Source organism: Magallana gigas, chromosome 2 (genome assembly GCF_963853765.1).
Source record: "Magallana gigas chromosome 2, xbMagGiga1.1, whole genome shotgun sequence".
NCBI classification, from domain to species: Eukaryota; Metazoa; Mollusca; class Bivalvia; order Ostreida; family Ostreidae; genus Magallana; species Magallana gigas.
Window position 1 is genome coordinate 4,966,129 of NC_088854.1, and position 15,133 is coordinate 4,981,261.

General features: G+C 34.2%; 1 protein-coding gene across 1 annotated transcript; it reads left to right on the forward strand.

Moving 5' to 3' along the window:
* The first annotated feature begins 3,310 nt into the window (after positions 1-3,310).
* Positions 3,311-9,278, forward strand: LOC105347331 (mammalian ependymin-related protein 1). The gene is made up of 4 exons (XM_034447130.2): positions 3,311-3,550; positions 6,610-6,731; positions 7,588-7,793; positions 8,602-9,278. Exons 1-4 carry the CDS (start codon positions 3,452-3,454, stop codon positions 8,808-8,810), a joined length of 636 nt encoding a protein of 211 aa, XP_034303021.2. The 5' UTR covers positions 3,311-3,451; the 3' UTR covers positions 8,811-9,278.
* The last annotated feature ends 5,855 nt before the right edge of the window (positions 9,279-15,133 follow it).

Sequence of the window (15,133 nt, forward strand, 5' to 3'; positions counted from 1 at the left end):
TCTTGCTGATTCTCGTGAGAGTGTGAAGTGATAAAAATTGCCATGATTACAGGGAACTACTGGGACGATTAAAACGATGCATTACTGGTCCGATTTTCTGACGCCAAAAAAATCCGTTGAATGAATGTGCAACTATAGTCCGATTTTTCTTTTCACACACGCCTTGCCGGTAGAGCTCGCTACGCGAGCGGCGCTTAGCGCCGCCTCGCTGCGCTCGCTATTATAGAAATTGTCTATTTTAAGTGCAAAAAGGTCACAAAAAATTTAAGCAGCTTTGTACAATTTTTTTTTCGTAATCCCTCTATTCAGTGTGACCATTGTGCATAATTAAAAACAATATTTGAAGAAATAAGTTTGCTTAATCAAAAATACTGACAACAAATCCTAGTCAGGATGAAATTGCATTTTAGGTGCAAAAAGGTCAAATTAAATGGGCCATAACTCAGAGGGATGGATTCTGGTCCCCCATTATCTTTGTATTTTTTAAGCTTGTTTTGTCTACAGATTTCAATGATATACTTCTCAAGAAAATCTTGATACAACAACATTGAGGAGTGGGATACCTTAAAAACTGTGATGTCATTCCTTTGCTCCAGCAGTCAAAAATTTTACCTGTGACAGTCCGCTATTAGTGAGTTTTCTAATATCAGACCGTTGCCAGTGGTTACAGTACTGATATCCTTCGAAATCGGGCCGTCTCAGGTAAATCAGTAATGAAATACAATGGCGGTGTTAAAAGTACGATATAACGTGAAAAATTAACGATCACAACCATACAGGCAATACATGTGGTACTAAATTATCTCATTTCCGCAAAGTCGGGTCAAGTTTAAAGTCAAGTTAAAATAACCTAAGAAGATGTCTATCATATAATACTACCAAGCTAAACGGATATTGCTTTGTTTGAATTCTTCTTATTCTATTAAAATTTTCAGATATCTTATTAGTCCCCTACCGGTTTTCACCGGAGGGGACTATAGCTTTCCTCTGCGTCCGTCAGTCCGTCTGTCCGTCCGTCCGCCTGTCTGTCTGTCCGTCCGTCCGTCTGTCTGTCCCACTTCAGTTTTCCACACTTTTTTTCTTTATGCGTTTGAGGAATAATATGAAATGTGCTGAAGAGCTTCAAAATGTCAAACTACAGATCAAGTTTACACTTTTGCAGCGTCTGGTTGACATCTTTTCGAGAAAATTAATTTTTTATATTCCAATTTTTTAAATGGTCGGGTTCGATATTCTGCATAACAGTGCATTGTTTTCACAACTTCCACAAACTGCAATCGCAACTTCTCGGGCCTTTCCGGCAAGCTAGGAAAAACACCTCGAATGTATTACCTAGGCGTCCATGACAACCCCCCTTTTTATAAAACTTGATATAAATTCAAAACATTTTAAGATCTGTTGAAATGTGAGTAACACTTCATAAAAGTCAATGATATACCCTAAAATATACCACAGAAGTGACTTACAATGCAGTCTAGCCGATATTTATTTTAATGGGAAGCGACTCCATTTTGTATAAAATTCTAACATCCGGTGATGTTAATACATTCGAGGTGTTTTCCGAGCTTGCCGGAAAGGCCCGAGAAGTTGCGATTGCCACAAACTGGTAGGGGACGTGTATTGATCAGGCACGTAGCATCAGGGGGGGGGGGGCACTTTTTCTCGCAGCAACAAATTTTTTTAAATTTACATATAAAAAAATGAAAGATAATGGAGTTGGCCCCCCACTCTTTTGAAAGTAAGTAAAAAATTGATAAGAAAATAAGGAAATGAGGAGTCAAATTGAAGTTACCCCCCCCCCCCCCCACGGATTAGGATTTTGAAGATTTTTGAAAACTTTAATTTTCTTTCTTTTTTTTTTTTTTTTTGGTTGTCAAGATTTTTTGGTTGGGTCTGGCCCCCCCCCCCCCCCACTTTCAAAAACGATGCTACGTGCCTGTTGCTTATGCAATACTCTCAGAATGCTTGTTTATTTTTCGATTGCTCTTACATTGAAGATTTACTTGTTTCTAAAAATTATGAGAATATGAATTGACAGAAAGGCTACTTTATTGACCATTAATTTAAAAAAGAGAGAAAATACAGATTTTTGTGGGTTTTAGTTATATCTGTGTACAGATAAAATGTTCACCAAAAACTGGCTTGATTGTAAATAGTCTGGAAAATCTTTTTTAGTAAACACGTTCTAAAAGTCAAGTCCCTTTTAATTAATTTCTTTAGATTATGTTTTAGTTTGTTGGTATTCAGTCATTTTGAATAACGATAACTTTTTCCTATGCAAATTTTCTGCGAAAAAAAACATAGTTTTAAAATTATACATGATTTCTTTCTCAACCATTTCTATGCCAGGTTGTAAAATTGTCAGGAGAGAAAATATGTTATATGATAAATTCCTTACTTTAGACATTTTTCTTCATAAATATGTTTAATATTTCGTTAAATAGAATCAAGGGAAGACTCTCCCCTTAATAAATTATACATTTAGTTTAGTGAGTTTAGTAATTTGGTTAGTTCGTACACAAATGTATGGATATGGAAATATAAAAAGTCAGTATCTCTCTTATCAAAGAGTTGATGAACTTTAATACTCAGTACTATAGACTTCATGTACATATTTACACATGAATATGATAAAACGCAATTCCATTGAGAGAGTGAATACATGCAGTGTCTTGTTCTGTCTTTCGGACAAGGTATGGGACTTGTTCGTCTCAGGCCACAGTCCGGGGTATGCACCGCTCTCTCCCCCACAGGAGGTTTATATTTTGATGCTTACTAGAAATCATATGCGAATCTTATCCAACTCGGTACAATGCTGTCCATACTCTCTCTCTCTCTCTCTCTCTCTCTCTCTCTCTCTCTCTCTCTCTCTCTCTCTCTCTCTCTCTCTCTCTCTCTCTCTCAATGAATTACATTCCATAATTTAAAAAAAATAATATCAAAATGCCATATGCCCCTGGCACAACAGTACATTTAATTCCAAACATATATTACACTTTTTATTAACATAATTACCCTATTTTGTCACTTTCTGTTGTAGATATACAGAATACAATGTATGTACAGCTAGTGTAACATCATTCGATGTTTATCAATAGATTGTGTCACCAGAAACTTGTCAAATGAGAGGTCATGTGCCTAGATGAAGCTTAATTGTTTTCTACGCCGCACCCCGAAGTACATGTACATCCCAAGCATGCATGTATAAACCTATACATCGGGACACCGTCTCACAGCAAGGAACCACAGTCTAGATAAGTTGATTGGGGTATTGTAACAAATACACGACAGTATGGCCGCCAGATAACACAGTAGTCGAGTGGTCGAAGTCCCCCATCTCCTCAGGCAATCAAAGGTCCGCCGTTATCACGAGGATAACTGCCGATCACTGCACAGACATCTCCCGTCCTGTACCGTCACGCCGTCTCACTCCCCCGTACACACTCACACTATGAAGGGGGTACTCGTTTTCCTCACAGCTGCCCTGGGGACTGTTTACCTGACAGGTGCGCAGGAACCCAAGCGATGTGTCGCTCCGTCACAGTTTCAGGTAACTTCATCTTTAACGTTTTCGGTCCTTTCCTTGAATCTTACTTTTACTCTACTAAACTTACGATATACCTGTGAAAGTAATTCGCTTAATAAACTTAACTATGGCCTCGCTGACAGGAAGCTGTAAAAAGCTTAATCTTATATACATGCATATAAACTCGCAGCCTCTTTTACCCTATTGTGTCCTTTAAAACCGCTTTAAAATCCCTCGTACTTCAATTTATCTCATCACAAATTACATATGTATAAGCTATAATAGAAGTTCATTGTTAATTTATTTACGTATATGGAAAATCGTTGGAAATAGACCAATCTACTCTTTACAAAATGTCCCTTGGTCGCCATCTAGGGCGGGGATGTGGGGGGGGGGTATCTTTCTCACAGTAGTCTTTGTGGTTTAGAGGTTTGTAACATTATAAGAATTCGTTTCAGTTGTGTATTTTGACTACCCCAGGTTGGGACAACCCACATATCGAATTAATAAATCAAATTCAAAGAGATTTCATCACAGGACTCCCAAATATTTGGTTGCTTAAAGAAAGGGAAAGTTGGGTTTTTTTTTTCTTTTTAACCTTTTAGTTGACCCCGCAAAAGGAAACAACTTCTGCAAAGTGTGAATTAGACAATTGAGAAGGCGTTTATAACCCATTCAATGAGACGCCACCGTATACTGTATAAGTAATTTCATTCTGTGATGAAACATCTCATTTGAAGGGAAATGGTTGTCAATTACTGCAAAACAACATTTATAGTTTTTCAAGCTGGCGCGCATTTTCAATTTAGATACTAAAACGGTAAAACCATCCAGTCATGAAAAGTCAAATAGACTAAAACCATTATATACTGATTTACTGAAATAACAATTCAGTAAAATGAACCATGTTTGTAATTCTGGAACAACAGACAAATATTATCAATCTAGTTGGTAGTCGTTTAATCTATCAATATTGTAATCACAATAAACTGAAACCGTCAGTGGTGAATATAAACTCAGTAAATAGCAATACCATCTATTACAGCAATAATAGTCCTGCTTCTATTGAGGCTATCTAGTCAGAAGTCGGTAAATATCAACAGTACATGTTTCTATTGCTTCTATTGACGTCATCTAATGAGTGAGTAGTCATTAGATCTAATAGAAATAATATCCTTGCTTTTATTGACGTCATCTAGTAATCAGTAAATAGCAAATCGTTCTTGCTTTTATAGAAGTCGTCTAGTAAGAAGGCTGTAAATAACAATAATATTCTTGCTTCTATTGAGATCATCTTGTCAGAGGTCAGTAAATTTATAGCTAAATATTCTCGCTTCTATTGAGGTTATCTAGTTCGTATAGTCAGTTAATAGCAAAAATATTCTTACTTTTATTGACGTCATCCAGTTAGTAGTCAATAAATAGCAAAAACATGTTTGCCTCTATTGACATCATCTAGTTAGAAGTCAGCATATAGCAATAATATTATTGCTTCCATTGACATCATCTAGTTAGAAGTCAGCATATAGCAATAATATTATTGCTTCCATTGACATCATCTAGTTAGAAGTCAGTATATAGCAATAATATTATTGCTTCCATTGACATCATCTAGTTAGAAGTCAGCATATAGCAATAATATTATTGCTTCCATTGACATCATCTAGTTAGAAGTCAGTATATAGCAATAATATTCTTGCTTCCATTGACATCATCTAATTAGAAGTCAGCATATGGCAATAATATTATTGCTTCCATTGACATCATCTAGTTAGAAGTCAGTATATAGCAATAATATTCTTGCTTCCATTGACATCATCTAATTAGAAGTCAGCATATGGCAATAATATTATTGCTTCCATTGACATCATCTAGTTAGAAGTCAGTATATAGCAATAATATTCTTGCTTCCATTGACATCATCTAATTAGAAGTCAGCATATGGCAATAATATTATTGCTTCCATTGACATCATCTAGATAGAAGTCAGTATATAGCAATAATATTCTTGCTTCCATTGACATCATCTAGTTAGAAGTCAGTATATAGCAATAATATTCTTGCTTCCATTGACATCATCTAATTAAAAGTCAGCATATGGCAATAATATTATTGCTTCCATTGACATCATCTAGTTAGAAGTCAGTATATAGCAATAATATTCTTGCTTCCATTGACATCATCTAATTAGAAGTCAGCATATGGCAATAATATTATTGCTTCCATTGACATCATCTAGTTAGAAGTCAGTATATAGCAATAATATTCTTGCTTCCATTGACATCATCTAGTTAGAAGTCAGTATATAGCAATAATATTCTTGCTTCCATTGACATCATCTAATTAGAAGTCAGCATATGGCAATAATATTATTGCTTCCATTGACATCATCTAGATAGAAGTCAGTATATAGCAATAATATTATTGCTTCCATTGACATCATCTAGTTAGAAGTCAGCATATAGCAATAATATTATTGCTTCCATTGACATCATCTAGTTAGAAGTCAGTATATAGCAATAATATTCTTGCTTCCATTGACATCATCTAGTTAGAAGTCAGTATATAGCAATATTATTATTGCTTCCATTGACATCATCCAGTAAACGATATTCTTGCTTCCATTGACATCATCCATTTTGTATTCAGTAAACAGCATGACATAGCAATGATATCCTTGATTCTGTTAATGGACATCCTTCAGTTAGTAGTCAGTAGTCGATACAATGACCGTGATTATATTGATGGTCCAGAGTCGTCCAGTTAGAAGTCAGTAAATTGTAATACATTTTTTTTCATTTCACGGCTAGAATCAACAATATAGTCAGAAAATGGCATGCGCGGATCATTGGGCAGGGAGTCAGGTCAGGTTCGGACTCCCTACCGAAATTACGTATATATTACGTAAAATATGTCCCGGACCCACTCTCTCCCCATCAGACATAAATATCCCTCGAACACCCCCCCCCCCGGATAAATTATCTGAACAGTTTATGAACAGTATTAATGTTTTATTGACAGACAAGACTTGTCAAATTTAAAGTCGTCGGCAATAGTATACTATTCCATGATTTCTTTAACAGGCTAGAGTCGTTCAGCTGGATTACGTAGAGAACAGAGTAAACCGATTCATGTTTAACTACGATGCTGTAAACAAACGTGAAGCGATCTTCGAGGAACTGAGCGAGTTTACACCGGGAAGACGGTAATGTATACAATAAACACTGCATCCAGATGCAAGATGGACGTGGCCATTTATACACTCAACAAAACTTCTAAGTGTTCACCCAGTTTAATGTTTTTTCCTAAATAAATAAGCACATTTATTTGTCTTGTCGTCGAGTGACTGATTAACACTTAACTATCAAATACTTAAGAATGATGTCCTTGACCCCTGATTGCAACCAGAGACCTTGACCTTTGCTAAATATCACAAACACTTCCGGTTAGGTTGAATTTCGCTCAGAGCTTTTGGTTTGCGCTAAGTTGCCGATGGAAATGTCGATGCACTTATGGATGAAAAAAAAGATATCAAAATGACGTTTCCTCTCGATTGCTTATTATTTAAACAATGTCGAGTACAAAAAAGACAGCAAACGTACAGTGTTTTTCTTTTTTAACTATCACCAAAGACTAATTTCAATCACTAAAAATCTATTGTCAATCATATTAAGCATGCGCAGAAAAATACTAATTTACTGTTTTGACGTTTCGTCACGGATAATTGCTTTCAATCGCTGTTGTCTTACTTTATCTACGCTATTGATGAAAAGAAGTATCGGTTACTAAATGTTGAAAATTTCATATTATTTTATTTCGTAATTTTCAAATTATTCTATTTTTGGGTGAACACTTCAAAGTTTTGTTGAGTGTAGACTTTTTTAATCCCTTTGAGATGTAGAGCTCTATATAAGGACATAGAAAACTCTCAAATCTTAAAATTAAACTATTTTGATTTTTTACTTAGTCATAGTGTAAATTATGGCTAAAGTTTTATTGGCTTGCAAGACTCCTTATATTGTGAAAATGTCAAATATAACCTCTAGCGTTTCCATTTTCAGATTTTACGAGTACCTTGTGCTAGCCAATGAGGGGATAGAATACAAGGTGGACCTCAGGACTCGGAACTGTACCAAGGCCCCAGCCCGGCCCTGGAGGGACATCGAAATCCCGCCAAACGCCACGTTTGTGGACGAGTACACGATGGGAGGCCCCGGGGAGAACATTGTCCTCCAACAGTGGTCAGACGCCTCCCCCCTTCGGCACAGTGAGCAATGATTATTTGAATAGCTGACGATTACAATTATACATGCGTCTTATACCTCATCCATACGTCATGATTTGCATACATCAGTATACTTTATACATATGTAAATTTACTTACGTGTGCAATTTTTGTCGCATGGATTTGCTCATCATAGGCAAATTTTGCACAGTTGAGTAAATCTGCACCTAATCAGGACTATGTGCAAGTTAAATTTTGCATATATTCTGTAGCAATATCAAAGGGGTTTCCAGTCCTCCTACATTCCGCTGAAGACACTATAAAAAGATAGCAATGGCTACCTCTTTCTTAACATGCAACGTGTTCGGGGCTGTAGCCAAACATTTTCCAACTTTTCACAAAATTTTAAGAAATTTTTCTTCTTTTTAAAAAAAAAATCCACATACTACCGCGGTAAGTTTCGTATTTACAGACATAAAGTACGATTCTGTCCTATCAACCAGTGGGTTGGACCTCTATAATAGTTTCTTTGATTCGGAAATATCCAAAATCTAGTCCTATACCCAACTATTTTAGTAAGAAAATACCCCTTTTCTGTGAAAATTCACGTCTGAATTGCGAAGCGGTCCATCTTCGTATTTGGAATATCAGTTTGAGGATTCACTTACAGTACACAAATCAGGCATCTGAACGCTTAGCAAATTAACTTTTACTTCTGAGAGTAACTCATGTGTAAATTTGCATACATTAGCAAATTTCCGTCGTATGAATGTTGTATATGAGGTTTTAGGTAAAATTTGCTATAAACATGTGGATGATCTATAACTATGGGCTTTTCTTTTATTTATAGACGCTCGACGCTACATATCCTTCACGCTCAATAACTGTTATTTATCAAGCGAGGACATCCTGCTAGGCGGCGCCAATGTCACCGATTCAATCTCTAACCGATTCTACAACTTGGTCGAGGGTATTCCGAATCCAAATGTTTTCGTCGTCCCTCCTTCCTGTCAACAGACGAAGTACCACCAGACTGAGCCATTCACACTGTGGCCCTGAAACGGAGTTAAAGAACTACAAAACAGCGCGATTAACTCCTTGCACGTGTAATTAATTACTAGTACACGCTTAAGATATCAAAGCAACTCGCCTTTGAAAGGGTAAACTGTAAAGAATACTTGGAAAAAACGTCGTCATATAATAATGTTTATTTCACTACATTATAATCAAATTGTGCACCGATATATTTATTATATTTATCAGAGGGTGCAGTAGTTGGAAACATACTGAGCACCCCTGTAGCCTGGGCTTAGTGCAATAAATAGTCCTATATGTAAGTGTAGGAGCTTGTTCACGCTTACATGTGATATGAACGTGAGGTGCCAAATGTCTGTGAGCAATCAAACGTCGATGTGAGGTGGTCTGTTGACAGAGATTGGCAGAGAGAGAGAGAGAGAGAGAGAGAGAGAGAGAGAGAGAGAGAGAGATGGAGAGAGAAAGAGAGAGAGAGCGCTAGTTAAATGTGAGTACAGCATGTGAAAGTGTTTACTTAATTGTACCTGAAATACTCTCAATTGTATACAACTCGACACCATTTATAAATCAATTGCACCAAAAATGAATTTGTTGTTATTATGCGCCGAGTTTCCTTGGAAAGTCGACTTTCTTTTATAGAAAGAGTATTATTTGTTCTAGACAATCACGTGTCATGCAATAAAACCTCATATTTCGCTGTCATCGTCGTGTTCTCATCATATCCCATCCCTCGAATTTTCATTCCATGCTTATGAAAAATCCTGTGGATGAGCATACGATGTAATTAAATGATTATCTCTATTAAGAATTTCTAAATTGTCTACAGTGTATTAAAAATTCTAAATTATCACCTGTCGTTTGGTATAATTAACAATGTATTGCATGATTGTGAGGAAAATGTGAAGATTTGTTCCGCAGGAAAAATCATATTTCCCTCGGGCGTTGCCCTCAAGAAATATGAATTTTCATGGGGGAATAAATCTTCATATTTCCCTCACAATCAATTAAATGCATAAAGTGAGCCTATATGCTCTCTATTTTTGTCATTGTATAATATAACTGACTTTACATGAACGAAAGGATGAAGATGACCCACCAAACATTAGAATCATTTTTTAAAATTGCACACTAAACAAAAATATTAGGTATTTTAAAAATTCCGAGCTTTGGATCGCTGAAGATTCGATTATATATACCGGTGTACCTTAAAATATTTTAAAACATGAAACGAAATCTAAAGGCATCTGTACCATCTTATTCGCCTATATTCCTTGAGGACTTCAAAATACATATTTGTTTTCGTGTGTTCAAGGAGCAAAGTGACAATGGATACACAAAACATACTGACACAAAATTGAAAAATATGTATTCTTTTTACAAACACGTGAGGTTAATATCTGTAGCATCCCTAGTGTCCAACATATTTTCTCTCTCTCTCTCTCTAAAATTGGCCATTCTTTTGTTCGTCCGACACAATATTAGAATTTTTGACTTCTCAACATTTCACAATATCATGTCTTTTCTATTTGACATGATATTTTTGAATTTTTAAACAAATTTTTTCTTCAACAGTCAATCATTTTATGTATGTTCAACATTTAGTCACCACCACCCCCTTCTTTTTTTTCTAATGCACAACAAAAACTATGGGTTATACACAAGCGCCTGGCGTTAAAAATATTTTTGTTAATAATAAGATTATCCCCAGTATGATATAATAACAACATTTTACCGTCAAATACATTCAAGGCCTGAAAACATTAACGCAGTCAGATATTTGCGAAAGTGTATACATGTAGTAGGTCTAAGACTTACCACGTCATGCATTGGAAAAAAACAAATTATATTTTTTTTTAACTGTGTAACTTTTCCCATGACTTTCTAGCTTAAACAATATTCTTTTTCAGGCAATTAATTTACATATTTTTACGACAAGCGAGATACCTCCTTTGGATAAGTCAAATAAAGACATAACCTCAGTTCTTCACAAATACTCCCTAGAAGAGTATATATCTAACTTCTTACTGGAGACTGGTATTTTTCCAAACAAAATTGCATGGAATTTCAAAAAAGTCTTAAAGTCTGAAATCTTTCGTTACGAAAGGTCATTAATGGACCAATCTGTTATCAAACACCTCATATACATGATTCGGACTTTACGACATTATTATCCATAATTGAACAGGCTTACCAAGAAAACTCTGACAGTTAACCCAGCAAAAAATATAAGCACCTGCCTAAATGCAGCAATCAGCTCGGCCGACATGTCAATCCTTATAACAAAATAATCCGTTGGACTATCCCTTCACTTCTAACGAAATCAGACAGAGTATTGTTAAACTAAAAACAAAAATTCTGCAGGTAATGATTTGATTCTAAGTGAATTTATCAAAACAAGTAGTGATGTTCTATTACCAGTTTTAACAAAAGTATTTAATATCATACTAAATAATGGCAAAATGCCTGAATCTTGGAACTTATCAGTGATCACATCCTTGTACAAAAGTGGAGATCCTAATGACACAAATAACTACAGAGGATTAAGTGTCACTAGTTTGGGGAAACTTTTCACAAGTATTTTTCAACAACGTTTAAATAACTATCTAGAAAATAATAATTTATTAAGTCAGTATTTTCATACTCAAAACTTTGGTCAATAAATACTTGGGTAAAAAGAAAGACAACTTGTATGCATGTTATATTGACTTTTCAAAAGCATTTGATACTGTATGGAGGTCTGCACTAATGTTTTAGATAGGTATTGGTGGCAACTCTTATAAGATTTTATTTGATGTGTACTCTAACACAAAGTATTCATGTAAAAATAACAACGTTGAGTGAACCATTCAGAGCCAATTGCGGAGTTAAACAAGGAGACAATTTAAGTCCTACTCTGTTTAATTTATATGTTGATGACATTTTAGAATACGTGCATAGTTCAGATACTTTACCAGCATATTTAGATTCAATGCCTGTTAATCACATGTTTTTTGCTGATGACTTTAATTAGTTTTAATTTTCGAATCTCCATCTGTGATCCAACATTGTGTGAATTCTTTGTAAAAATATTGTACTGATTGGCAGTTACAATATGGATAAAACCAATGCAATGATTTTCTCCAGAGAAGCAACAGTGAAAGACATGTATGGTTTTTATTATAAGCATAATATTGTACCTATAACAGATCAATATAAATACTTAGGACTAGTGTTTACATCAAATGGAAAGCTTAAGTTTGCCTCTGAACAATTTACTTTCAGAACGAGCTAAAAAGGCATATTATGCACTAAAATCAAGTATAACTGGCAATAATAACCTATTATATACTATTAAATAATAAATGGATCTGAAATATGGATCTCAGACTATAAACTAGATATAAAATCTTCAGAATGTTTTCCATTTGAAAAAATTCAAAATCATATATTCAAAGATATTCTAATGTACATTGAAAAGCATCATATTTAGCAGTCAATATTGAACTAGGTACTTATCAACTTTACTATTTATGTTATGAAAACATGTTTAAATACTATTTCAGACTAAGAAATATGGAATCAAATTGGTAGTCGAAAATAAAATACATTTAGTACTTTACTGTCCTATGTATGACAATCTTCGATTTCATTATTGTGATATTTTCAATGATAAATTATACTGTGGTATTGATCCTATGTAAGAAATTGTTTTAAAGTGATTATAATACTACAAAACGTCTATGTATCTACTTAGATAAATGCTTTATGCAGAAAAAGCAGTTCCAGGGACAATGAAGTATTGTATAAAACTGTCTTGCATGCTATAGCCTTTATTTTATGATATTGTCTGTTGAAAAGTATTTATTGATTTTGCCAACAGAATTCCGTGAGAAATATTGTAATTTTAGCACTGGCAATGCTAAATTACCTATTGAGATAGGTAGATGGTTTAATATTCCTAGAGAAAACAGAATTTGTAAATTATGTCCCTGCAATGAAATTGGAGATGAATTTCACTACCTTTTCAAATGTACTGATGTATATATATCCAATTCAAGGGTTATATGATTACCAAATTATTTCATAACAATCGAAATGTTGTAAAATTTGAAACACTGTTGAATGTCATACCAACTTACCAATATTTGTAAACTGTTGGATACCATATTTGAGAGAGTTAGCTCTCTTGGTTAAATTATATCTGTTATCCCTTCATCATGCCTGTACCAATTATTCTCATCTATTATATTTATTGTAGTTTGTACATACTGTACATACGTATTTTCTCTACACTGTAAATTCAGTTATGAGAATAAAGTTCATTGCCATGTCATTTGATTCATTTTGACTGTATGCCAACATGGTGATGTCAATAAACCATTGAATTGAATTAATTGTTTTGATGACCGTACTATAAATTACGGCCATCGCCTTTCCTACAGTAATTGTAAGTGTTATCGCCTTTCCTACAGTAATTGTAAGTGTTATCGCCTTTCCCACAGTAATTGTAAGTGTTATCGCCTTTCCTACAGTAATTGTAAGTGTTCGTATTATTAAACAACAAGGATCAGGTCTGGAGTGATCTAATTAATTTTGATCTGGGCATTTGTGCCGAACTTTGCACCCTTGACGAACGTATACTCTTATGTGGAAAATATACTTTTTTTCCAAACTACAGAAGAATTACATAATATGCAGCAGATCTGTGTATGCATACGTTTTCTTTACAATCGTTGCTGTAAATACATTTTTCTCTCGTAACCATTTCATTAAATTCAAGGTGCACGTTTGTTTACATATAGGTTTTTGTATGTCGCGTTTGTTGCATAATATGAATATTTGATATTATTGTTACATGATATTCTTCTCTTTCATAGCAGCACGATATAAAAAAAAATGATAATTGTTATATACATACGTATATTTTATTGATAAAGACAACTTTCTTATATATTTCATTCATATTGAATTAATTTCCTTTTGTAGACCGAGTGGTATTTTATGTTTGAAATTTAATTTGTTTGATCATTTTAGAAATACATTGCCGCATCTGTTTGTGATCTCTCATGTTGACATCTCCCTCCTCTCCCTTATCCATTTCTCACAGTGATCCCCTGTTTATTGCCATTCGTTTATTTTCGTTTATCTGATTGATGGTCAGATCTTAGACTGGCGTGTCTTTGAATTTATTATGGTAATTCCCTCCTGTATCCTGTTTTGAGAATTTATGTCTTTGAGCGTTCCCCAAATTTTGGTTCCATCTTGGAGTTATTTCATTGGTCCTTTATAGAGAAAGGGGAGGAGTTGTCAAAGATGAGACATGCGGGATTGATAATTATTTTTCACTCTCACTTTGGATTTCTTTTTAAAATGATGTTTCTTTAATTGTGATTTTGAACTTTAATAAATTCTAAATTTTAAAACTGGATATTTTTATTTACGTTACATTACGTAACCAATATTACGTAATCACAACATAATTTTATAGTAAAATTGAATACTTTGTGATTTCGGTGTGGTTAAAAGACAATCATATTTATTTATTTTTTTTTTTAGATTGTGCGATTTTCATCGTAGTCAATACATGCAATATAAGGTTGAAAAAATTACTAATCGGTCCTAAATTGAAATCATAACCAATATCGTTCAACACTTTAGTAAACAAGATATTTGACCAAAAAATACTTGATATTATTGAACATCTTTTCCAACAAAAAAAAAAAAACATTCGTCACGTATCATCCTTTTGGAAAGTGGGGGCGGGGGCCAAACTCATCCAAAAAATCTTGACAAACAGAAGCAAACAAAAATTAAATTAAAAAAAATTCGAATTCCGAAATCATGAAAACCCTAAACCTAGGGGAAAAGTGGATGGTACGTAGTATTCCTCTACCTTCAATTTCACACTTGATTTTCTTATTTCTTTCCATTTCATATTTTCCAAAGAAGGGGGGGGGGGGTTCCACTATAATTCAATTTTATATATTAAATTTAAGAAAAATATCTGCCAAACTGATGCTACGTGCCTTCTTTTGTATGAATATTATTCATTGATTATGACCATAAATTTATAAAATAAGCTACAATATATAATACTTAAATAACTGCTTAATCTACGAGCACTGGAATAGCACACTTGTATTTGTTTGTTATGAAATGTTATCCTAGAAGATGCCGCAGAAATTCGCATTTTAACTAAGGGACTTGGAAACGATTTGAGATCAAAAAATTTATTTTTAATGTATAAAATGGTTAACTGGTGCATTTTAAATGATTGACCAAAATATTGAATGTTAAAGTCAAGTTACAATATAAGCGAGATACAGAGGTAAGAATTGGTTGTTATGTAAACAAAGCTCGAGTCTTAT